This window comes from Eucyclogobius newberryi, unplaced genomic scaffold (assembly GCF_026437365.1).
Source record: "Eucyclogobius newberryi isolate DKJ021-1_F unplaced genomic scaffold, fEucNew1.0.hap1 SCAF_8, whole genome shotgun sequence".
Classification (NCBI taxonomy): Eukaryota; Metazoa; Chordata; class Actinopteri; order Gobiiformes; family Gobiidae; genus Eucyclogobius; species Eucyclogobius newberryi.
Window position 1 is genome coordinate 14,860,417 of NW_027316500.1, and position 26,776 is coordinate 14,887,192.

Genomic DNA, 26,776 nt, shown 5'->3' on the forward strand with positions numbered 1-26,776 from the left:
TAAGTAGTACATAACTATTGAGGTTTCGTTTTTTATAATGCATTTACAAATGTACAAAAAACTGCCCAATGTTACGTAAGAAAGCAAAAAACAACAAAATCTTGAAGGAAAATTAAATAAATCAACGGAAATGCAATCCCCCCAGATTACTTTATTTATCAGACACCCTTTACCAAAATGTCCACACTTTAAAATGTTCCAAATTGAACAAGAAAGTTAGAACCAAAGCGTTATTTGAATAAAATAAGCACTCTGCAGTTTGGGCTGCGTCACATGCAGTCACCAGGCGGACTGTGGTCTTAAGGGCTGAGGACAGACTCCTCCAAAGAGAAGGCACACATTTCCAGCAGTTGGCATTGTACAGTCAGTCTGCGGTTTCCTGATGAGTTAGTCAGATCTTGTGTTAAAATACTTGTCAAATGTCTTACACAAGGATCATTTTTAACGTGAGGTATTGCAGCGACATGTAAAAACGTACATCCACACTTCACAACAGGGAAACAAGTCTAAACGCTACAGGACAAGACAAATGTAAAGTGACGCGTGAAAAAAAAACAGTAAACGTAAATAGACAATAAGAGCATAATACAATGACAGGTAACATAAATGGCTTTGAGTGCACAAAACCTGTGACATACTGTTTACATGGCTTTGTCAGATAGGTAGATACTATTTTATGAGCAATAACATAAGAATCAATGCATATAATAAGTTTCCATCTGTACCATCATGTATATAAAACACACAATAAACAAAATACTTTGTGCAATGGCAACAAATGCATGTAAAAATAAAATAAAAATATGTGGCAAACAGTCCCATGTTTTAGCAATAACTTGTGGTTTAAAGTAAAGCTACATTTCCATGAATAACCTGCTTTTCCTCTATAAAAATTCAATCAGTGTGTTAACATACCATTCAACATTAGTGGCTGTTAGACACACATTAAATAATACACAGCAAAAAGTAAATAACCGTTAACATAAATTAAACAATGTAGTTTTCATGGTAAAAAATAGAAGCTGGTGCAATCTCATGAACTCTGACAGAGGAGGGCAGGTCATATGTTTAATTTAAAACTGGGGGAAACAAATCAAAAAGGTGCAATGTTTGGCTTTTCAGTCCCCTAAAAATGAAGACATGCCTCTTGATTATCTATTGGAGTCAAAAATATCTTCAGGATTTAAAATTCTCAAACTAAATTGACTAAATCTAACACATTCCACATTTAAAGCAAAGTGCATGATCCCTGTGAGACAAACAAGAATAAAAACATGGTCAACTGATCAATAAGTCAGTGCACTTAATTTGTAATACTTTAAGAATAGGCTGGATTGTTGTACGTCAGACAAATACTGGTCATAATTACGTTTGTTGTACTTGGCACCCTTTTATTTCAATAAATGTAGCCTATTGCAACTACTATTTAATACTTTTGTCACTTATCAACGATTGATGACAATGAAAGCATGCAGGATATATAATCTTGATTAGGGGTCACCATTAAATAGATACATTAAATATTTAGTTTAGAGGGGACACCTTTTTTCTTTTTAGGGCACGAAACCGTTTCTTTAAACCTGCAGTGTTGCCGAGAACAGTAGTAGAAAACGCTGGGACAGTAGGAGCTTGTCGTCACTGTGCCACTCCACAGCTGTAATATACCTTGTGTTCTGATACAGAAAAATGGCACTGTTGTCTGCTCTTTTGTGCGTGAATATGTGAGCTACAGCTACAGCTTTTGTTAGGGAAAGACATTAACCCAGAGCCATCCGAGCAGTGTCCCATACACCCAGGTCCTCACATACACTCTCCTGCCGCCCTCAGTCAGCAGTAAAGGCAGTGTCAGCGCTCCAAGAATCACCACTGATGGGACTGTTTTAGACAGGCTCAGGGGGGAATGTCTGCCCTCTCCTGGGAACCTGCAAATCTTGTCTGCATCCTCCGATTCATAGAAATCTGTCAGCAACCTTAGAAAACAGATATCAGAGTTAGAATGTTTTCTTTGCTTTAGTTTTTGGAAATTCACGGAACATTTTTTATTTACCCCCCAAAGAAAAGGTTAGCATTAATGAGTTAAATTGTGTTTATGACAGAAGATCACATGAATCATTCCACCAGCCTCTTACCGGTCCTTGAGCTCAAAGCGCTGGTGCAGCCAACGGCGGAAAAACATGGGCTCTGGAGGAATTTCCTTAATGTCCACGCGCTCGAAGTGAATGTGGATACGGGGACATTCTTTACACAGGAATTCTGTCAAACATAAAAAAATAAAAAGACTAAACAAAAACAGGAAGAGCCTTTCAGCAAATCGGCACGTACATTCAACATAGGTGACAATGACTCACTGATTTATGAACTCAGTAATAAGTACAGAAAGTCCAGCCTAATCATTTACAACACACAATTGCAAATGTGCTTTAGGGTTACTCAGTATTGCAACAAAAACATACAACAGAATGACAGTAATAGTTACAACACAACATATAATCCTTTATTAAGTTTCTCACAATTAGTTATATCAAGATTGTTCATTTTACAGTTAAAGGTGCACCATTTCACTTTTCTGGTGGAGGGTCTGCTACCTGCTGGTTTTAAGATTGGAAAGCGATACAATGAAAAACATACATTCTCCACAGATCTGACCTGTAACTTTGTCAAGTGTAATGCCATACTGTAAAACATTCCAGGCAATGCAATAACATCTCTGTGAAGAGAAGTGGGGGGTGGACCCTCCACCAGGAGCATTATATATAGTGCCCATTGAGCTTCAAAGAATAACAGTTTTGTGATATTGAAGTCAATTACCAAAAATATTATTGGCCAACAATACAGGAAGTGCGTGATGGAAGACTACTTTTTTTTTCTTCCAAACACTTGGATGTGTACTTGCGAGAGAAACGGGATGTTTTCTTTTCCTGTTCAAACAGTGTTTATTGACCCAGGAACGCCAAAGAATAAAAAACACCTAAACAAAGTCAATCTGCAGGAAGGGAACACTACTGATGAGGTTTGTTTTGATTACTATTTGTTTTAGTTTTATTTTGGGAAAAACGAACTCAGAAACCAATTGGTCGTATAAATATATTTTTGTTGGGAATTAGTGTGAATATTTATCTAAAAAGACGCTATGAAAGGTTAGTAATTTAACTGGCACACATTTACCTGGCATGGATGGAGCAGGTTTTCTGTGGCCGTTGCTGTCCAGAGTACCCTCATAGGCCACAGTGATGTCATACACCGCGTCCAGATGGCCCTGCATCGCCTCTAAAGCCACTCGCGACGCTTTCATCCGAGGGGTCAGTGTGTGTTTGAGAACTGAAAGACCTTTGGGCAAAACAAAGAAAGCTCAGTTTGGTCCCTGCTCAAACTTTATTTTTAATCTCAATACTGTTTTTCTTTTTATTATTCCAATGACAATAGTGAAAGGATATTTTGGAAATCCATTAGTATTAGTGTCAATCCCATTTCATGCCTGTATGTAATGGTTGAGGTTAATATATTGCTGTTATTACGTCACTTCTTTCAGTCTATTACCCTTAAATGTTAACACTGCAAGTTGCTTGGATATTCACACTTTCAAATCTTCATAACATTTGCGATATTAATTTATCTTCATTGTCCACTGTGTGATTTGACATTTTTATATTGAAAAAAGAAAAGAAAAAAAAAGCTCTATTCTACAGTATTATATAGGCTTATAAAATGGTTTTGTTGTAACTCAAGAGTTACAACACACAACACACAATACGGTACTCATAATAAATGACTGAATGTTGTAACGTGGTGTAAGTGCATTCTTGGGCCAGATTTCTGTTTGTTGCCTCTAAACCACTGCTGCCACTAATGCCTCACTAATAACAGATAATGTCATGAGCGCATAATTCCTCCTTGTGATTTATTTGGATTAATGGGGGAAGGTGATATTTGGAGCTTTGGAAAGAGACTTAATCTCCACAAAGTGAAGGTTTGAGAGCCTACTTAACAGCACAAACTGTATAAATACAATTACAGTTAAATGTGAAGTGAAATATTATTTATTTCAACATGTGTTTTGAAGGTGAAGATGCAAAAACAAACTGTGCCGTTACCCTGTTTTTGAGCAAAAGCCTGACTGTCAGCGATAACACTCCTGAGCTCCGGATTATAGCGAGTTCCTTCTGGGAAGATGACAAGGTACATCTGTAGAGGAGAAGCAAAACTTAACGAAGCCAACCACAGTAAATTGTCAACATTTACACAGTGTGACCCAATTAACTCTGAATAAAACTGTCTACTCATACAATTCAGCATGCAGTTTGTTTTTGCAATTGATCGATATTGTTACAGCTTAGCCTCAGATGCATTATTGAAAGTGCTTAAGTAGATTTCCCTTATGTACACTTGTATAGGTTCTTATCGAATGCACGAGCCAAGCATCACAGGAAGTTTAATGCTAATGCTTAAGTTATGGCTTTTCTATTCTGAATAACAGTGACAGAAACATACTGGTGCTCCTTCTCCAGTTTGTCTCTGTAGTTTCTTCTTCATGGACTTCTCGTTGAACTTTGAGCTGCGTTTGACATAAATTCCTCCGTGCTAAATATACAAGACAAATAAACGACAGATAACAATGCACATTTTAAATTACATTTAAAATTATACCGCCGTATTACCTGAGAGAAGTACCAGCCGTAAAGTGGAAGCCACTTGAGCCCATCTTTGAGAACGTACCGAACATGACCAAGTGCACGCTGTCTGATGGCCATCATGTCAGCAATGATCCAGTCAGCTTTTGATCAAGAGGAGGACTTTAGAAACAATACATCAAAAACACAGACGTTTTCAATTTTACCTGTGCATTGATGATTGGAAAGGTAAATCACATTTTCTTTTTTCTTTGGTATATCTCCATACACAATAATCTAAAACAGAGGAATCATTCAATGAAGGCTGATGTATTATATACAGCAAAAAGACACACATTTTGAATTATACACTGATTCTGTATTTGGTAATTCTTGTACGTCACAAGCTAACTATCCAAATGTGTTTAATGCTAGGAGTGGAGCAAAAGAATGCAATTTATCTGGATTATCAGGACATGTCAAACAAGCTTCACGTTTGCACACCTAAACTAACTGTTGCATTTTCTATTTGTTTGCAAAGCTTTTGCGTTGCAATGTGTGCAGATATCTACAGTTACACATGTGGATGTGTAGTTTGTCGGGTCGCTTACCTCTACTCCTGTGTAGTTTTCAAAGAAGAATAGGACCATACTCTGGTAAATACAATACAGCCGGTCATCTAAAGTGTGGTAGACTCTAGCAGGGAGGACCGTGGAGAAAAGGCGCCACACTCCCCATGACAGGAGGTATGCTGGAGCTGTCCCCAGCATGATAGTGGCTGGAAACCAGTACCGCAAAGAGTACGTGTGCACTACCAGAGAGAGCAGCATGTTCCCAAGTACAGCAGCCCTGATCCAGACTCCAGGACTAATCTGATAGTCTGAGAGCTACACTTTGCAAACACTGCAATTCAATTATGGACAGCGAGTCCTATCTGCACTGCACCTGGCCTATTTTCAGCACAAATACCCCTATAAGTCAGCATCAATGTAAAAGAAAAGGCTGCAGTAGCAGATTGAGAAGCTAACCGGTGGCTAATGCTAATTTTAACCTTGTGAGCAGATACAGAAGGCAGTCTTAAGTCTTACATCCAAACAACGAGTCGTATAAAATAATCTTTACGAGGTATATCAAAAGCAGTAAAGTTTGAAAAGTGCTTTAGCATAAAATAACATGATCGCGAAAAGTTAGTTCCATAAATGCTTCTTCTTTAAACAGTCCGTGTTTCTTTGTGTAAGCTTCAGTTCATAGATCCACACCTCTCCATTGGTGTTAAGGCAAAACAAAAATAGTAGTCTTCCTATTATATCTAGGACTGCTTGAACTATTGCTACCTCTCTGGGAAATGTCACACACGCCTCCTCCGCTCCGTGCAGCCAAACCACTAATTCACGCTGCAACAAGGAGGGCTTCCATTGGCCAAGGGACCGCAGGACACAGCCAATTCGAACGGCTCACGTGCGACCACTACTACTGCACGTCAGGAGATAATATAATAGATCCATACAGGAGAGATGTAAATATCACTTTTATCACAATATTTATTCTAGATAATGTTTTTCTTTCTCTAAAATTCAAGCGCAGAATTGGCACTTCACTGCGGTAAATACGGCGTTTCAAGGAACAGATGCACTCACGTTCCCTCACGTCATTGTGGATCACCTTTACCACTGACGGTCCACGAGCCACAAGCACAAGGAGAGATCAGACCGGAAAGAAATCGAATGCACACGCATTATTGTCTCATATGCTTGACATTATCACATGAGCGGTCACTGGCAGAGCAAGTTCAAAAGTTAGATTCAAAAAGGGAACTGTTGGTTTAGTGAGTTTTTATTGATTAAATTTCGTGTCATTCAACCAGCGTCAGACTGGAGCTAGGTAAGAACAAATAAAGAATTACCATTTTCCCATAACATCACAGTTACTAGCCAATTGCATCAGCATAACTGTTTTGCATACATTTGTAAAATAAGCATTCAAAATGGTTCAATAATACATTCATATTACAAACATTGTTAACCTGTCGACTGTAGCTTGATCTTTCACCGTGTTTATGTTTTCACCATAGCTTACTTCACAACCTTTTTTTTTTTTTTTTTACTCCAGAGTAGATTTTCGGGTCACTGATACTTCCGGTCACAGGAAGTTACCAAAATAAAAGCGAAACCTTATCAAATTTGCCTTCACATGGAGGGAGACCATGATAATATAATACATCCATGACCAGTACAGACTGTTGCGCTTAAAGATGTCTCCAGAAATACTGTAGGTTTAGCAAGGTCATAGAATCAGAATCTAAAGTAGGGAGATTTTTTTTTTAATAAAAGATAGTGATCCATCACATTACATTTTTATTAATACTGCATGACATGAAATTATAGGAATACATTCAGTGTTAATTACATCTAATTCAACAGAAATAGAGAATTATTTCTTCATAACCAATGAAAGCAGTGAGAGTTAAGGCAATGTTTTTCACAGTGATGTTTTAAGTTGTTTTGTAACACGTCATAATCCTGAGATAGAGCAGGTTTCCGGATAACAAAGGATAAACAAATGACAACAAATGAAATGTTTTTTTAAGAATACTTCCCCAGAACCTCAGTTACAGCCCTTTTATTTATACAGTCCTCCTTTTAGTCCAAAGTGTAGTCGTCATAAGGCAGCAGCTTCAAATGAGTGATACTGTCTGTAATATAAACAAAAATGACATCAATAAAAAAATTATGTCAATAATTTTGTTCATATTTCTGTGTCAAGGCAGTGTTTTCCACTGAATCTACTATGGTAGCAGAGGCTTGTTGTTGGAATTATTATTTTTTCAACTTTTGGAGTAAAAATGTCATTAATAACACCTTATTTTCAACATTTCAGTTACCGTAATATAAATATTAACTATATATACATAAATAAATAACAATTAGTAAAAATTTGCCTCTCTTCAGACAATTTTGAGCAAGCAACCCATGATGAAAAAATGTGATGATAAAAAAATATTTACTGGTTGAAATGTTAAACAGCAATGATAATGCTAATGGTTGCGTTTTCCCCACCTCTGACTTGAAAAAATGCCCCGTGAACTGGAAAATCCCACTGAGCTCACTTCAGAGATGGCCGAGGGATTCCCACTTCACATGTTAAACTGTGACGTTTTACAAGAAAACCACCACAATGTGATGCGAGTGGTTAAGCAGCGCTCTGACGTTCATAAATCTGTTATAATTCATTCTGCTTGTTTGTTCTATTAAACGGGAAACCCTGGTAGATTTCTTACCAAGCACCCACTGCTCCGACAGCACCCTGCTCCCCTCTGGCCTCCTGCCGCTGTACTTGCCGATGCAGAGACCGGCCTGGCGGACAGTTCTGCACACAGTTCCTCCGCAGAGTTGAATGAGCTCGACGAGGCTTTGAGGGGGCGGCTGGGAGAGCTGTGAGACAAACATGGAGGGCTGGTCCTGGAACAAGTCCTGCTGGTGCTCCCCCGCGGACAGGTGCCTCTGGAGTCTGCAAATCTGAGGAGACCGAGAGGGAGGGAGTGAAAGTGCTCCTGTATCAGTATTGGCCAATATATATTTAATAAAATAAACATTAAAAATATTTACAAATATTTAGTGCCAATATTTTTGGCAGGTGCCCCAGTCTGTGTGGGCTCAAGTGTTATTCCCAGTTGGTCCTCGGTACATTCGATTTGTCTTTTTGAACGGACTAATGAGTAAAAATGGAACTGCAATTAGCCTAAAAATATGACCAAATGTTTACACAAATCATGCTACAAATTATGTTCATTCAAAATAAATATAATTATTTTCTACTGAAGTGAAAAGATATTTTGCGGTCTTCAATTTAATTAGTGGTTCTTATTATGGATTATAAACTCAAAATATCAGTATTCATGCAGTAACCGCTTCATAACTTTAAAAACACAGAGATTGAGAGACTGACTGAGAGAAAAGGGGAAAGCGAGAGGGAGATGGAGAGAGAGAGAAGGAAAAGAGAGACGGGTACGGAGGAAGCGTCAAGTCGAGAACTAAGAAGGAAAACAAGGAGAGAGAGAGAAAGTGGGAGAAAGGTGAAAGGGGGAGCTGTCAATCACACCTGGATGGTTCACTTCAGCACTGCTCTGATGTGCAGGTGTTTTCAATTACGTAGGTTAATTAGAGACTTTCCGGCGACTGAGATATTCTCGACGCTTCAGAAGGAGAGCTTTATTTATGCCGAATTATTTTCCAATCAGCTTTGGCCTTCCCTATAATTTTTGTGAGGCAGCTTTAAACTCGGCATCCTTCGACTGTCCGCCCTACCATCAATGTGACTCCAAAACATCTCAAATCTGTCTCTGATGTACTCATTTCTAGCCACATCCAATAAAATCATAGACAAATCACTTACTTACACATCACACATCACATCACAAAACTCTCAAAAATGGAGAAAAGGACTGTTTTTTTGCCACCTGCCGCCAATTGGTTCTAGTTTCTAAAGTACACAAATCCAAACATGCACCAACTGCCTTAATTATCAGTATTAAATAAGTTTGTGGTGATTTTCAGCTCAAAACCGCCTCTTTCAGTCAATGCAATATCTGCGCCGATCTGTATGATGTTGTTTGGCAGAAACTGATATATAGACAAAGTAATTTTTTAATCATTGACTTACAGGAAATATTCAAGGATTTTTTTAAAAGTTCAGAAACAAGATCTTGTTATAATAATAGCGCCAAACACAAACTAACATAACGTTTGTTTAAAGCTGTACATTTTCTGGTAGAAATTCTGAAATCTTGTCACCGAGGAGACCGTGGAGCAATTATCTACAGTATGGCATTAAAGTTATCCATCTCCATGGGGACAAGGAGGTAACGCCAACAGGCCAAATTATTTTTGTGTAATTGAATAAAGGTGATATAGACAAGTTTGGATACAGTGGAACATTTTAGGCAAATAAAACATAATAATGTTGCCATGAGATGAGCAGGTGGCAGACCATTCAGAAAAGTTACATAGTGCACCTTTACTGTCAGTAGACCTTTTGTTATTCATTGTAACTGGGGAATCTCAGTTCAATCTATTCTTCAAAAAATATGATATGATATAAGATAAGATAAGATAAGATATTCCTTTATTGTCCCACATGGGGAAATTTCATTGGTGCAACGCAGGTAGATACAGAGGTAGATACAGAAGAACAGAACAGATCACTTATAGGAAGTCTGAAAAACACTTTCAGTAGAAGATCTCCTATAAATAAATAAAATCTCCCATAGACAAATGAATAAATAAATACATAAATACCATTGCATGTGATCACGACAGTAATTGCACATGAATATGTGTCACGACAGCACATAGATTGCACATGAATTTCACAGTAATTGCACATGAATTGCACATGAATTCCAACAGCAATTGCACATATGACAGAATTGTCAATCAGTATTGCGAGTGTTCAGTACTAACAGTTTTTGTTATAAAGTCTGACAGCAGCAGGAAGGAAAGACCTACGGAACGGATATGTAACGGTACAAGATATGATAGTGTTTTTTTCAATCAGGCCTTTTCCCCCTCAGAAAGTTCGATTCCATAAAGTTAGTAAGGAATGATGATCCATTAAACTTGCGAATGAAAGCAAAGTATTTAAAAATAATTGTGAAGTCGCAATGTTTCTTCTCAAAATAAACATAACATTCGAATGTGATGTTCCTAATTGTAACTGGAGGCAGTGAGGCAGCAGTGTGAACTCTTGACAGCACAGGAAAACAAATAAAGCGCCGGGTAATTCTGAGACCGTTATGAATCAATGAAGGGCTCCCGGAGGCGACATGTTTAAACAGATTATAAATACACCTTCCTTTGTAAAACACCACAACAAGAACTGTGAAGTGATTCAAGTTGAACACCTGAAATACTGTGTTATTGGAACAACCGTCACTCCTTCCCCTTTTGCAATTCATCTTATATATGTTCATTTTCCTTTTAGAGAAACAAATTACATCAGCCGGCTTCCTACAATTCTACTGTACAATCCAAATAGGTTACAGCAAAACATGAAGCATTTCTGTCCTGTCCAATTGTCCTGAGACAATTTAATTCTGATTTACTGAAGTTATTATGAACAATAAAACATAAATTGATGGACATTTGAAAATAATAGAATGGAAATTAAAATCAATTAAAAATATGGACTATTTGCAGAGGATTACTTTGAAGACAAGACAATAGAAAGCTAAAATCAACCACTTTAACTCTAATTTCAGTTCAGTTTCTTTTTGGCAACCTTTTGAGTTTGACTTAAAGAGAAATTATTTGTTTTGAATTTTTAATTGTTGTGGAATGTGTGCAGCCAAATGTTAAACCTACAGAGCTTTTAAGATGTAAAATACTAAATATGGCAGTCATTCAATAGTATTCTGACACAAGTGTGATAAATGTATTTACCAGTAATGACCCAGCAGTTCATCGGGTCGTTTGTTTACTTTGTTACATGGCGGTTTTGCACGTCTGGCCAAAAAAGAAAAGATTTTGACGTTCGTTCCTGAGCTCTATTATATCCATGTCAGACTATGGTCAGTTTCCTTGGACTGTGCCGTTAAAAAGTGTTTGTACGTACGCCGGGAAATCGTGAATGAACGGCTTACAATCCCTGAGAGCACTGGAGGGGGACAGCTGCATCCTGAGTCCAGTTTAATGTGACACGGACAAACATGTGGCTCTTGGAGGATATAACAAAGCAGTGTATGTAATGTAATGCATGTGTGTGCAGTTTGTGTCATGTTAGTGTAAGCTCGGAGAGGAATCTTTACCTCAGTGACCGGCCACAGAGGAGGCGTGGTTGGGACAGTGCTTTGGCTAATCAGAAAGGGGGCTCTGGGCAGCGCTACAAAGTATCTGGACTGGGACTTGATGAAAGGCTCACACATGCAGTCTGGCACTGGTCACCTAAAGGGAACTGCTACGTCCAGATCCTCATTCCGCTACTGAGCACACACGCAAGGCCGGGACACTTCAATTTAACTTGGGACAGAACTTCAAACTATTTTTTTTTCTGTCTTCATAAATTGCCAGAGGAAAAGCTAAAATGTTGCTCATAAATGTGTTGACTGTAAGTGTGTGCCTTACATTAGGATCCTGCTATAACGGTTTAGATGCCAACATCGGTAAAAGGCAGTATCAGATCCAGAACGGGCCGTGCAGCTACACCTTTCTCCTCCCAGAGCAGGACAAGTGTAAAGGCAGCTACAGTGACCCAGTGCAGAGGGACGGGCCCATGGACAGTGACGAGTCCTCAGTGAGGCTGCAACAACTGGAGAGCATCATGGAGAACAATACACAGTGGCTGCTCAAGGTAAACGCTCGGATCAACTATCACATTTTTAGGATCATTATTTTGCTCTACTGTTAATTTGACAATGCAACAACAATACAGCGAGAATATACGAGGAACCTTCTCTTTACATTTCAAACAAGGACATGACAAGTGTACATGGCAAAGGAAAGATAACTGAGCCTTGAACTTGGGTGATTTAGTTCAGGGCTAAATGCTCCATTTAAGTTTGTTATTGCAATAAGGCAATATATAGTTTTACAATATTTTTTTCTGGTTCTATCACAAAGACATTCACCAGCCATTACTTGAGTCAAGAGAGTAACTAAGCAAAAACAGCATGAATGGTCTAAATCAGTGGTTTACAAACTGGGGTACCCCCAGGGCTAAGCAGAATGACCAAGTGAGGAGAGTTTGATTGGACCTCCCAAGCGTGCCAAAAAAAATTAAATATGATTGTGTGTTTTAATATGATAAAAAAAAAAACTATTATATGTTGTATAATGTGTGCAGCATCTATAGATATTTTTCTTTGAGGCATGTGACCAAGTAAGTTTGGGAACCACTTAAAAAATAAAATAAACTCTGAATTGTATGTTTTAAATTATGGCAAATGTATTTCCCCCATTGTATTATTCAGTGATGATTTCAAACTAAATTGAAATTATAAATATATATATTTTTTATAATAAAGAAAAATTACTCAACTTTTGATCTTAATTTTATGGACATCAAACATCAACTCTTAATCAGTAAAATTCTGCTCCAAACAACATGCTTTTATTTATTAATTTGAGAGCGACAGTAAATATTGATATACATCTGTAACAGTTACAGTGTATATATGCCAGATTATAGCAAAGAAGAGTTTACTTTTTAAAATTGGCTGTAAACTTATTAAAACTAGTTTAAACAAGTTTCAAAGGAAAAAAACATGTCAAGGGTGTGTTCTGCACAAAAGGAGACTTGTGGAGTGACAAAGACTGTCACAGGTGCGTGCCAGTGGGACGCAGAGTTCCCTTTCACTCATGACACTTTAGTCAAAAAGAGAAGCTGAAATGCAGCTTTTGTTGCAGGCACATTTCCACCATCCTCCTCCTCCTGTGTCTGATTAATGAGCAAACTCTAAGAGACAGAGAAAAGCTGGTCTCACTGTGCCATCGCTCATTCCTTTTGGCATTGGAAAAACGCTCGGCTTCATCACAGAAGAACTAAGAGCACTTGATCCTCACGCCATTCTTCCACACAAAAACAAGATGAAAAGAGCGGCTTCACAAATCAAAGCCTCGTCAAAAAACATGCACCGACCATTTTAGTAAGGCAATTAAAACCGGAATTATTAAAGGAAAAATAAAATCAACAACAAATAACAGTAAAATACTTGCAATCACTCAGACACCAAAGCGTTTATCATTGCATTATTCATTCGATCTACACTCAGTGGTGGTAAATCATGGTTGCCACAGCTGCCCTGGGGCAGATTTGACGTAAATTAAGCTCCAAACCAATCATTCAAACAAGATCGGGTATCGTCATGGTGGAAAGGCCATCTATAGTAATCACTGGACCAATGATACAGAATAGAGCTGAACATCAAAATCAAATAGCCAAGTCAAAAAATAATAATTAACAAAATATAATCATTTTCTGTTCATAGAAAAATGTTGTTGTACCTGTAGTTTAGACCTCTACAAATATGTTTTGAAATGCACCGGGTTCTTGAACTAGTTTATTTGTTCATATTTCTCTTGTTGGCATTTTGCCTGATTATTTAGAATATTTGCTGAACTTCAGATCCAGTATTCACTTCACTTCACTATTTTACAATCGCACCGTCAGTACCGGGTTAAGAAAAAAGGCCTTCAGCAACTTTGCTCACCGTCTGAGGAACAAAACAGACAATTTAAAAAGGTAAATTATTTTAATGATAGCACTGGTTATATGATTTATCTCATAGTGTATGTGTAGGTGTGTTTTTATGTATTTGTTAATTTCATTGATTGTTTTTTTGGCATTTTATTTGGATAGCCTGTGTTTGTTAAATCTGTATTCTGTTTTTAACAGGGTGCCCACAAAAAGTGTTGGGTTTTCCCTGTATGAATAAATGATGAATACATTTCTCAAACATTAGTTATTGCTCCTTTCCATGTCTGAAATGTGCATTAATATTGCAGATGAAACTGTAATCACAATGCATGTCAAACAAACAAAAAGCACTACAGATGCATGTGGAATGTAAAAAGATTTTGATAAAACTGAAAAGGTCAAGAACAACAACAAGGCCAAAAAGAGTGAGTCAACAGGACGAGCTCCCAAACATCTATTAATTGTTCAAACACAAACAAACAGGAAGTCCACAAACACAGGCAGTAATCACAATAGTTGGTCAAACATGCTGTGAGAAAAATCATGACGTTTTGGAAAGCCGTACATGAAACACCGAATGCCTTGCAAAGCTCCGACAGATGGCCGTGATAATTGGACAGTGGTCTGCGGCCGCGTCACAGAGGATGTAACTCCTCACTCATCACTCCATCCTGTTTACGAGGCGTGTGACCTGATTGCCTCTCAGGAACACCTCCAAGACGGAAATACCTTAATGACGGGTGTAGCTCTGAATCTGTTCATTCACAAAAGGTACAGGAGATAAACCACCACCTCTACGTGTATCATCAATAGGACTGCGTTATATGGCCAACAGATAAACTTCTCCGCGGATGAATGGAGTTTAGGGTCTAGGTTTAGAGGTGATATGGTAAAAGTAAATCTCAATGTTTAAATATACTTTTATTTTGCATCATCTCGATAATGATATTCAAACAATGCATCAAGAATGTGCAAAAATGTCTGTAAATGGTTCAATTAGTGAGGAAAGCGACACGCACATCCCTCCTAAACTCAGTGTGCAGGATAACGAATGCGACACAAAATGACAAAGAGTTAATTTCAACTTCGCTCTAAACCACAGATTTTACAGACAAAAGATTGGCTGTAGATCAAAGAGAAAGAAGCTGATCAATGACAATTTGAAACAACTGGATCTCAGTGAAAATGTAATTAATTGGGACAGCTCTAATCATCAATGTTCTTTAATTATAAGTGGAACAAAGCAGCACAGTACAAAGTCACGTCACGCCTTAATTGACACAAGAACTATGGGTCTCTATGGTTACCACTAATAAATTGGAAAAGGACAGCAAGTTCTATCAATGTGAGCAACTCCAGTCCAACGAACGAGTCTCTAATAACCTGTTGTGTTTCCCGAATGGGGACAAGTCCGGACACTAGTGAACTGGTGCGATTTGTGTTTCAGCTGGAGAACTACATACAGGACAGTCTGAAGCACGACATGGTTCAAATCCAACAGACGGCCGTCCAGAACCACACAGCCACAATGATAGAAATAGGAGCCAGCCTGCTGAGCCAGACTGTGGAGCAATCAAAGAAACTCAGCAATGTGGAGACGCAGGTATGTTCCTTTTCGTCTGAACTGCACAATGAAAAAAATAATAGAAATAAAAAACAAACCCTGAGCCAGGGGGGAAATATAGGGCACTGCACCTGTTAACACATAGAGTTGTTTTTGAAGCATTGGAACAAAAATATTTTCCGCACCACTTTCATTCCGCCATAGTTCCTCTCTCTGCATTACACAAATGCTAGAGTGAAAAACAGTGTTGGGTTATTATTGTGGCTACACATCAGTGACCTTACGTGAGCCAACTGTACATGCATTTCCTGTTATTAGCACGGCCGTATTCCCACAGTAAGGGTCTATCAGTTTGTCACAATCACACATCCGTCTGTTCAAAGACATCACCAGCCCCGATACAGACACAAACCCAGGATCTATAAACAGACGCTTTCTGCTGAGTTCAGTTCCTCTAAACCGCAAACTTTGGAGGCAAGGTCCGCAACCCCTTGTTTTGTTGAATTCATTGGTCTATATGGAATTAAACTTTCCCTCATTTAGATTTGTCTGGTCACTTTTTTTTACTTTGTTGGACTTTCCGTTTCAACAATGGTTTTAATTCACGCTTTAGATGAATGAACAAGTGCGTGAAAAACTTAGAGGACGCAAAGATCAGCCAAGTCAGACAGATTATAACAATGTTTCCTCATATGAAACTACAGGAGGGAAGTCAATGCTATGCCTCCTCGTTGTGGCAGATGGACTATGTCTACAACAAACATTCTCCTCCACAAGATTGAGGTGGCATTTAGGCAAACATCAACTGTAAAATTAACACAAACCTTAAGAAAATAAATACAATTTATTTATTCTCCTTTTAGAGGATAACATTGCACATTTCTGTCAGGTGTATTATTATTATTTTTTTTTACCAAATCTTTATGCAGCTTTGTAAGTTTTATTATTCAGGGGGTTCAGCTTCCTGTTCATAGACGCCAGCTTTGAGCACCTTTCACCAATTTTAGTTTTGAATTGTTCATTTATATGGCATTTCTTATATCAAACCCTAACCCATGGACCATTAGAAATATAGATATACCTTGTTATTCCAGTGTTGCGTATCTTCAGAACAACAATTTCTATTTCTGTTTTAGGTAATAAGCCAAACAACTCGACTTGAGAAGAAGCTACTTGAAAACGCGCTGTCAACAAACAAGTTAGAAAAACAAGTAATAGTTCAAACCAATGAGATAAATAAACTGAACGACAAGAACAGGTGAGTCTATACTTCTCGCGTTCACTTCTGCCGACAGAGCGGACACATTTAAAGCATTCCCATTGGCACCGTTTGTCGCAGTTACCTGGAGAAGAGGGTGGAGGAAATGGAGGGTCAGAGGCAGGTGGAGCTCAAGACTCTGCACGAGGAGAAGCAGCAGCTGGAGGCTCTGCTGCTGAGACAGACGGCAGTGATCGGACAACTCCAGCAGCAGCTCCTCAGAGTCTCCACAAACAATACTGTCCTGCACAACCAGCAGCAGCAGCTCCTGGACTCGGTCAACAGCCTCATTCACTCCATCGCCGTGAGAACAGTCGCAGGTGAGACGCACACTTTGCATTTGGGGAAATTATCTAACGGCGATCTTTCTGACATTGCGCTTTATGTTTTAATAAAAATATTCTGCCCAAAGTGCACATTCTAAACACGCCCAACAGAAAAGACAAATATGAACTGACAAACTAAAACAATAATCACATTTCAGAACATGCAAACTACAGGGATAGCAGTGTTTAATCAGAAGAAGACAGGATATTTTGTCGTGAATGGCAAATTGTGGTACTTTGCCTTTGCGATTTGCCAATTACGTCCATTCAGATTATGATATAGATTCAATACTCGATTAATTAATACTGCAAAATATATCACAATCGAGTCGACATTTGAATTGGCAAAGATTGTTTGTTAAACAGAATCTCTACGAACAACTAATAAGTAAGTTTAAACCTTTAGAAACCAATGTGAAATGCATGGAGGGTTTCTTGTGTTAGTTTAGCAGTTCAGATTTAATTCTTCTCTCAGATGTTAAAAGCCAAAATGAATACCAATTTGAAAACATCATTTGCAAATGTAATTACAATAGCGATTTTAGCATTTTTCCAATATCGCGCAGTCCTAACAATCAATTATGAAAATTTTATTTAAAAGCAAAAATAAACCAGCAAAAACAATACCAGGAGCAAAGTCAATTATAGCAGCAAGATTCACAATTAGCAAATAGTACTGAAGATTATATTAAGAAACAATTCGTTCTAAAAAAAAATATATATACGGTATATATCTCGTCTTACAATGTAAACGACCTCTATATTCTACTAAAACATTCTAAATATAATTAACTCTGAAGACATTTTTGCAGAAACCAAAACAGCCATGATGAAAGATATTCCAAATACATACGTCGACTGTGCTGCCGTCTTTAAGTCGGGAAATACTCAAAGTGGAGTCTACACTCTGACTCTCCCAGACTCGACACAAGAGGTCAAGGTGAGAACTCCAAATCTTTGTGGGACAAACTTCAAATGAAATGATGACGTTATGAAGGAAATGCCAAGAAAACGCCAAGAAACATTTGAATACATGTCAAATTTAGTATTTAGCATCTTAAAAGTATTCTGACTCTTGTGCGATAAATGTATTTACCAGTAGTGACTCTGCAGTTTATCGGGTTGTTCTATGTCTTTTGTTTACTTTATTCCACATTGCTTTATACTGTATGTTACTCTATGGACATATGGCAGAAAATGGCCAGGAGCTCTACAGTACATCCTGCTTCAACTGCACACCACCATTTGTGATTAAAATAAAACTGTAAACGCGCCCACACAAGTCATCCAAAAAAAATCCTTTAAGATGCTGAATATTTTAAATTGTAATAAACCCAATTGAATCACAGGAGGGAGAAGTTATCGTTTTGTGCACCTTTAATCAGCAGTCTTAAAAATTAAACAGCTTCCTCTCTCTCACTTTAACGTGATAACTTTTGCTTTCTATCTCAAGCGAACATTTGTGGTATTCATGTATGAGGTCATGTGAGTTTATGCAAATTGTGTTGGAAGGCCTTCTGTGACATGGAGACGGATGGAGGAGGCTGGACTCTGATACAAAAACGCTTTGACGGCCGTGTTGACTTTCACCGTATGTGGCAAGAGTACAAAAAGGTGAGAGCAAATTCTTCCTGTAGTAAAGTCAAACCTTGGATACGCTTTGCTCTCCAAATTCAATTGAAAAAAGTCCAGAAAAGTAAAGCGCGACTTTGGACTGCCTCAAAAAGCTGTTATTGGTCAAACTTTGCTGTTGCTCTATAACTGAAAACTGATTTAAAGAAGCTTCATTTTTGGTATTGATCGATTTTGTTATTCATTTCTCCTAAAAAAATCGATACATGTTTTTGGCAGGGTTTTGGCGAACCTTCTGAAGAACACTGGCTTGGTAATGATTTTGTCTACAAACTGACAAATGTGCATCCTTACAAATTAAGAGTTCAACTGAACGACTGGGAAGCGAACTCCGGCTTCTCACAATACGACCAATTTTCAATAGAGAGCGAGGCACAGAATTACAGGTGAGTACTTTCGACATCAAAGGAAAAGTTTTCTGTGTTGTCTGCAAATGTGTTTTGTATAATCTGTGCTTCTTGTAGCTCTAGCATTAACTTAAGGACAGACGAGCCCATCAGCAATACTAATGTTTTCTCTTATCACACTCTGTTCCTTTGAAGTCTGCTTCCAATTGCTTTTCCAAAAGTTTTTGTTACACAAGCAAAGCAACTTTAAGTCTCAGAAAGGCATCTTGTTAAGTCATAATTCAGAAAACTCTTCAGATGAACACAGAATTAAATACACACTTTTAAAAAACAGCAAAAAAGGCAGTGAAAGAGGCTGTGCACTTATCATCATAGAGGGATAAGGAATCATGGCAGCCCTTTCATTACAGGATAAACCTTAAAGGCTACAGTGGAACCGCAGGGAAAATCAGCAGCATCGGCCAGCCAGGAAGCGAGTTCAGTACAAAGGACGCGGACAACGACAAGTGTGTTTGCAAATGTTCCCAGCTTACGACGGGAGGTAAGAAACGCTCCTATCAAGCCACGAGGGAAATACATTACAACACCAATAATGCCCAAAAGCTTCCACTGTCTCACCCAAGTGGGCAAAATATTCTCAGAGGTATTAAAGGGGCGTTTGGCCGTGGAACACAGTCAGAATTAAGATAATCACCGTCCGACTCGGAGAATTTAGCTCCAACAATAGCTGACATTAAGAGGGCTGGGAACACGGCTCGAGTTTGTTCTGCTCCTTGAAGCCTCCTCCTGCATTCTCCTGAAAAGCCCTCGGCTGCCACTTTCTGAGTCTGAGTGGACCAAATAACAGTGTCGTTAGCCTTCTTTTTGAAAACGTTTCTTGTAGCACAATGGTTGAGTTTTACTTCGAACTATTCAAATTAAGGACGCAACAATAACCAAAATATCTGGATATTATATCGTCAAGTCTCACAATAATAACGTGGGCAGTCACAATATATTAAATTATTATCCTCTTTGCTTAAATACACAGTTGGTACAACAGCTAAAGAAACAGAACTACAAAAACCATGATCCTTTGCTCCATTTCACAGCAGACAACATGTTATTAGCACTTTCTTCTTAATCTTTGGAATATAATGTAATAATTCGCACCAAAGGCTAGTCAATGCATTTTAAAAGTTAAACGTATCAATTCAACAATTCTGTTCTGACTCTTCACAATATTGCTATAAATATCGTACAGCAAAATGAATGTGATCATTCTGTACTATGAGATTTGTGTATTTTTGCATCTCTAATTAAAATACGTTGCAAATTATTTGGCATCAACAGCCATTGACTCTCATGACAGGGCAAATCTTAAAGTATTATTAATTTTACCTAATTTAAATGAGTCAGAGTTGTAGGATTTTCAAGACAAGAGTAAACTGCAGGAGGCATGTGAATAACTTTTTGGTGCAAACCTGAATGTATTTCTGGACAAACTGCATTGCACTGCACTGTAATTGTTCTGTATCGTGTTCACTCGTCTAGGTTGGTGGTTTGATGCCTGTGGACCTTCCAATTTGAATGGGATGTATTACCAGCAGGGCCAAAACTCAAATCGCTTCAACGGAATCAAATGGTACTACTGGAAAGGCTCTGGTTACTCACTGCGAAGCACGACAATGATGATCAGACCAGTCGACTTCTCAAGCTCTCTCTGACACCGTAACCCAAACCCAACCAAAAGATTAAGGACATTCACTTAATTATCGCGAACAAAGCTCAGTGACTGTAATTGTAATTTGTGAACTTGTATCTAAAACTAAACAAGCCTTTTATAAACAACCAAGTCCTAACTATTTGTCCACCAAAATATAGCCAATAGGAATGAATTACTGCTGCTCGGATGTAGAAAATGGTACAAAGATGGCCTTAAAGTTACTACTGATTGATATTTTACAGGATACTAAATTATTTAAGATTGTAAAATACTTTTGTGTAACAAGTTTGGTCTATAAGTGTATATTTGTATTTATGTGTTAAAGGGTTTGCAGAATACATGTAGGTAATGCTTAATGAAGTTTAAAGAAGTATCCAAAATATTGTCTTCTAGGTTTTAGTTTTGAACTCCATTGTGATCATTTTAATATTGCATTTTTCTTTTTGCCGTTTCTCAGTTTTGCAAACCTGTGCTGCAGGAAATTTGTCTGAAAGTTCATAGGGCTCCTCTGGGATCCACTGTCTTTTCTCCAAGCTCCAAAGAATCTAATTGTCAAAGAAAATAAAACATTGAATTAAAAGGATGTGTGATGTTTGAGCCTGGCCATATTGTTCAGTGATGTACCCAATCAAAAGACAGAATCCAGCAGCCTCGAGCGATGCCCAGGAGGATATTCAAGGTCCGGCGATGACCACCTGACACCACATGAGTCGTACTTGCACTAACTTCATCCACGAGCGTGAACACACCCAGCGCCTTGACCACCTGAATCACCGTGCTCTGCTTACTGCAAATAAGAAATCACAGTAAAATACAACACAATACAACTACTATATAGATCCAAGTCACCTCATAATTCAATTGATATGAAAGTAATGTCAAAAAAATAATACTACAGAGTTGACTGGAATGACTGCAATGTAGATGAATTGGGAAGGATGATTAAGACTTACTCTGTGGGCATACTTGTCATAACCAGTGTCCTTGCTGCCTTAACAAATACAAAGAAATCAGGTTAGTCATTTCAGGCATTATCAGGTCGTTCATTTTAAATAACATCCTCAGAAGCTAAATAATTTGAAGTGAGGCGAAGGCAAAACATTGCAGTTAAGTACGCATAGTTTGCAGTAAAAGCACAGAAGCTAAAGCTGTGTTTGGTTGTATCCCAGCAGCACAAACAGCTGAGCGGCGGCAGTAAACAGGCCGTTGCAGTGTTTCCTGCCACACGTTCATATCTGCTGCAGCAGCTGGAAGTCAGGGGTTAAGGCCCACTGCGCACAGAGCGCTGCCAAAATAATCCACAAGCACAGCACAGCACAGCTTTCTACAACCACACACTCTAATTGGCACAACCTTTAGACAGCCATATGTTTAACAGAGATTTTGGCCAACGTTATAGAAAGCTTGGACTCACCAGCACTAAGAAAAGCTTTGTTATGAATTCGAGGTTATAAAGTTAAACCCTTAAACCCTGACAGACGGTGAAATATTGTTGTATTCAGCCTGCTGAAGTTGCCCCAGGTGCATTTCAGAGGAAAGGAAGTGGTCCATGACATCAGACTCAAAACTCAGGAAACCCTCTGGACTAGAAAGAACCACTTGTCTGGATGTTTCAAACCGTTTCATCCAATAGAAATGTGCAACAGATGCAGAGACCATCAGTCACAGCACTGTCCAGACAAATTAGGCTTTTATAAAAAGGTAAAATCTGCAAACGTACAAATAAAAGGCGTGGGCGATATTGACAAAAATGAATATTGCGATATTTCTATATTTTAAATCTTGATATCTTTAACAAAGCTGCACTGTTTTCAATTAGCTCTTTATATTGGCTTAATGACGATTAACTCACCAAATCAACAATCACAAGAGCAAGAGCATATATTTTGCCAATATATCTCTCACCTCTAACAAATGTAACACATTGTTTACTAGGATAGTATGAATTATTGCATTTTGTCTCTGAACTTTTGTTTTTTACTGAACTACATCAACTAATAAGATTCATATGTTTTCACTATAAACAAACTAACTGCACTCTCAAGTCTATTAGACTGAGACAGTTTAATTTAGTATTACTTACAAAACTAAAATGTCATTACACGCTCATGCAGCTTCAACAGAAGTGTCAAAATGAATACATAAATCTTTACCTTTGTCGTGTGGACCATCGTCTGGAGACTTGTGCCTTCTTCAGTCTGCGTTAACTCACTGACAACTGCATCTAGACTTCCTCTGCCTTCATTTAAAAAGAAAACAAACGATGCAGCTGTCAGAGGGAGTGCTGCCACTGCCTTTTATATCTATCCATCTACACATGTTGCTCTGCCACCCTCAACCCATGCAGTCTTTCATCAGATAATAATTGTTTGTCTTTGGTGTTCTAAATGACTAACAAAAACACAAACAGCCATACTTTAGGGTATATAATATTAAGATTTTAATTGAAATATAAAACAAATTACTGTATTAATAATTGACTAATTGACTCAGTGATGAGCATTAGCCACAAATTCACATGATGTAAAACTGACTTTCCTGTGCAGCATGTGTTGGTTGTATTATTTAAATCCCATTCCCTTGCATGACAGTCCATGTTGATGAATGTATCCCGTTGATCTGTGGCCCTTTACTCACTTGTCAAAGAGCTGCTCTGAACACGGCCGTCAGGTTGTTTATGCGGCTCCAAAGCAGCGTCGGTCTCCTCTGACTTTGTTGGCTCCACAGACAGTGACAGTCGTCTGCGTTGTGAGGGCGATGGGGCACAGATGTTTGTGAACGACACCGCACTTTTATGGCTTTGTTTTTTCAAATTGTCACCAGCCAGGTCAGACAGAAGTTTATTTTCGTCCTTCTGCCTTTCAGAAGCATCCGGTGAATCAAAGTCTTTTAAATGTAACATGTTCTTTATCGTTTTTCTCTTTTTCATTTCATGCAAAACGCTTTCACTCCTTCTCTGTTTTATTTTCTTGGTGTCCAGTTCAAAGGGAAGCTGAAATGCTTTCACAGATTGGCTGGAGGAGAGGGTTTTCTTTGGTTTCTGCTTGAGGTTAGCGGGAGAGAAATAGTCCTCAAACACATCGTCATCTCCACCAGAGGAACAAGACACTACTTTGCGTGATTCACAGGGTAAAGTGGGGGGTCGCACCAAGGCAGAGAAAATAGGAGTCAGTTTCGAGTCGGTTTGTTCTGGGGAGGTAGTTTTGATTGAGTGACCAGTAGCAGCAGCAGCAGCAGTGGCAGTATCATCAGTAGCAGTATAATTCACATTTATAGGTACCTGTGTTTTTGTTTCTGTGCAGGATCTGTTGCCTTTTGTCGTTTCCTGTCCCCCTTTGCTTGTACTTTTACGATATGGTTTGATCTCCTTTGAAGCCGAGCTAGAAGACTTGATTGTAGACCTCCTGCTTACTTTCTTACACTTTTTGCTGTCAGATGTGCCCGGCATGTCAGGAGTATCAATAAAAAGAATAGGTTTAATTGACTCCGTACTGCTTCTTTTAATTGATATCCTTCTTGATGCCCTTCTTGAACTCATCTTCCTTTTCTCTTCTTCATCCTCATATTCTTGAAAATCTGGACATTTCACAGGACTTACAGATTGTTTCAGTAACACCTGACTGCAGGGCGACATCCAGGGCTGTTCTGAGGTTGTTCTCCTTAAGCGTTCATGGCCTTTAATGTCGGGCAGTGATGTTCCTTCTTCTTTCGCGGGAGATTCAGCTGCAGACCCCGTTTCAGCCACAGAGGGACCAGAGTCATCATCGGACTGGTCATCTATAATTACAAAAATGGTAATTAATCATGTTTGCAAAGTTAAAATTCTCTTTTCTTTCTCTGCCATTATTGTTTGGGTTGGATTAGAAAGAAAGATGATGCAAGTCCAACATATTATCTTACCATACAAAATGTTATTACCTGCCTTTGTGGAAAAGCCAATGTGGGGAAACAAGCAGGGCACTAAAAACACGCATTGCTACGCATCGAAGTATAATCAGATGTAAAAACGTGAACTATCCTGTGGCAGAACATTTTGAACTCAAGCATTCCATTTCATCATTGAGCTATATTGCGATTGAACAGCTTAGACTTCGTCCAAGAGGTGGTCATTTGGAAGTCCTACTCTCAAGGAGGGAATACTACTATATCCACCAGCTAAAAAAAATCATGGACTCATCCTGACTAGGATTTGAAATGCTTCCTCTGAACACTATAAGTTTATGAAAATGTTTATGTAACATAACATATATAACACTATACTTTGTATACTTTTTTTGTTGCAAAGGGTGTGGTTTGGCTGCGACCCCACCACACACTCAGTGGGGAAGGATTTTATCTGCCCTGGTTTAAAGAAAATCTGACAAAGGATGAAACCTTATTATAAAATGTTTTTTTTAATCACTTCTGCAATCTGAAATACTTTGTTTTGAAGGATAACAAACAAACAAATACCAAAATCTTAATTTATGAAACTAGCGGTAAAGAGTGTTAACTGCTTCAAAAAGTCTCAAAAAGTTTTGCATGTTTCAAATCTTCTAGTATAACTGACTTGCTTACATGGAAGTTTGAAGATCGTTGGCGAGTTTCCCAGGGAAGGCTTCAGTCCAGAGGGCGATTCCACAATTTGAGATGCTAAAACAAAAATTAATCACTGTGGTACTTGTGCTTGGTACACTGTGTACTTGTTGCAATCCAGAAAAAAAAAAAACAACAAAAAAATCAATTTGAGATACAATTACCTGTAGGAGAAATGTTTTCATGCTTTTCTTTCATATCCTTTAAACGTCGTGCCATGTAATCAGACCTTTTTAAAGCCGGACTATAAATGATTCCATTCTCCTCATCAATAATAATTGGTGAAAAGTCTGTAGCTGTATTGAAAAAAAAAAAATAATAATAATAACTAATAGAGTATGAACTGCATGTTTTAGTACAGAGGATGACAAATGCTCACCCAGCGGCTCTATAGGATTGATGTCCTTCATCATTTTGTCCAGTTTTTTTCTCAGGCGTTTGTCATTGTCCGGGGTTTTTTCAGGTGAATCTTTGGGCTGCATGCATCGATGCTAAAAACACAAAACACTGCTTTAGTTGTCCGCTTTATTCGGCATTTGTAGGTTTAATGAGTTCAATGTTCTCACTCACTTTTTTATTCATTAATACTGGATTGGTTTCATTTAAAGCTGGAAATAGATCCTCACCAACTTGCACTGCCTCCTCATAACACCTGAGTGAAGAAATATAGATCATTCAAATGTGTGAAATTGTGCCTGAATTTAACACACTCAATAGGTTTACTTGTACCTGCCAACCCACAGAACTGAGACAAGTTTCACATTACTCTGTTTTGCTTTCCTCCACGTAGCAGGATGCCCATAGCTAAAGATTACATGAGTCACTTGTTTAGTGAATCTTTTTGTCACCTGCAAAACAAACACTCTAAATAAGTGTGTGCAACATACAAAAATGTATTCATTAATAAATAATTAGATGGCCACAGGACGTACCTGAGCCCCCATTTCTTCCAGTTGTTGAACAAATGGTTTGGAGTAATTTGCAGTTTTGTCTGACGACCACACATCCACATAAGCAACGACATCTGCACACATCAAGTCAGAGCTTACAATAAAACAACATTTTAAATCCGTGCAAACTAGAAAAATGAATGTTACCTTTCAGAACTGAGGATAGGTTGCTGGTGGTGGCCATTACAGGCCGTCAGAGTATTAAAGGTTAGCTACAAACATGACACAGAGTAAAACGGAAAGTGAATTCAGAACTCAACTAAATGCAATTACTTTGACTTATAACATACGTTGATCATTATGTTACATTTTGTTCGTTGTAAATTGCAATATTTATCTAAATTTGCTTGGAAATGGTTCCATTGAGACTTCCTTCTCAAAAAAAGATTTGCATGTTCTTTCTAATGTTTTTAAATAATCACATGTAAATGGGAGCCTCAAACGGCAGGACAAATTTCCTGGGACAAGATAGGATTACTCAAACAGGCCTGAATAAATCATGAAATACAATTACGAGTACGTTTATGACGGCGGAATACTCATTATAATTTGGTTAAAAGCTCAGAGAAGTAAATGTTATAATATTATGCTCCCTTAAATAGCCAGTTAACCCAATGTCCCTT

General features: G+C 38.2%; 3 protein-coding genes across 4 annotated transcripts; 1 reads left to right on the forward strand and 2 right to left on the reverse strand.

The window, feature by feature from the left end:
* Positions 1 to 131: 131 nt before the first annotated feature.
* agpat5 (1-acylglycerol-3-phosphate O-acyltransferase 5 (lysophosphatidic acid acyltransferase, epsilon)) lies at positions 132 to 6,000 on the reverse strand. Its single transcript, XM_072436361.1, has 8 exons — positions 5,219 to 6,000; positions 4,835 to 4,904; positions 4,656 to 4,771; positions 4,489 to 4,578; positions 4,092 to 4,182; positions 3,166 to 3,327; positions 2,130 to 2,253; positions 132 to 1,970 (listed from the first exon to the last, which is right to left on the reverse strand). Exons 1-8 carry the CDS (start codon positions 5,435 to 5,437, stop codon positions 1,745 to 1,747), a joined length of 1,098 nt encoding a protein of 365 aa, XP_072292462.1. The 5' UTR covers positions 5,438 to 6,000; the 3' UTR covers positions 132 to 1,744.
* Positions 6,001 to 6,946: 946 nt separating this feature from the next.
* mcph1 (microcephalin 1) lies at positions 6,947 to 26,374 on the reverse strand. The gene is made up of 14 exons (XM_072437037.1): positions 26,301 to 26,374; positions 26,136 to 26,227; positions 25,933 to 26,051; positions 25,774 to 25,855; positions 25,583 to 25,694; positions 25,368 to 25,499; positions 25,186 to 25,260; positions 23,266 to 24,405; positions 22,782 to 22,867; positions 21,582 to 21,619; positions 21,253 to 21,415; positions 21,096 to 21,173; positions 7,885 to 8,122; positions 6,947 to 7,299 (listed from the first exon to the last, which is right to left on the reverse strand). Exons 1-14 carry the CDS (start codon positions 26,335 to 26,337, stop codon positions 7,247 to 7,249), a joined length of 2,445 nt encoding a protein of 814 aa, XP_072293138.1. The 5' UTR covers positions 26,338 to 26,374; the 3' UTR covers positions 6,947 to 7,246.
* On the forward strand, positions 11,445 to 20,643 carry angpt2a (angiopoietin 2a). Of its 2 annotated transcripts, none has more exons than XM_072437038.1 (9): positions 11,445 to 11,951; positions 15,244 to 15,399; positions 16,497 to 16,618; positions 16,700 to 16,938; positions 17,745 to 17,884; positions 18,457 to 18,558; positions 18,796 to 18,962; positions 19,334 to 19,464; positions 20,457 to 20,643. In XM_072437038.1, the coding sequence occupies exons 1-9, from the start codon at positions 11,685 to 11,687 to the stop codon at positions 20,627 to 20,629; spliced, it is 1,497 nt and encodes a 498-aa protein (XP_072293139.1). In that variant the 5' UTR covers positions 11,445 to 11,684; the 3' UTR covers positions 20,630 to 20,643. The 2 variants fall into 2 exon arrangements, with proteins under 2 accessions (XP_072293139.1, XP_072293140.1); XM_072437039.1 differs by having other exon boundaries at positions 11,455 to 11,951; positions 17,757 to 17,884.
* Positions 26,375 to 26,776: the final 402 nt, after the last annotated feature.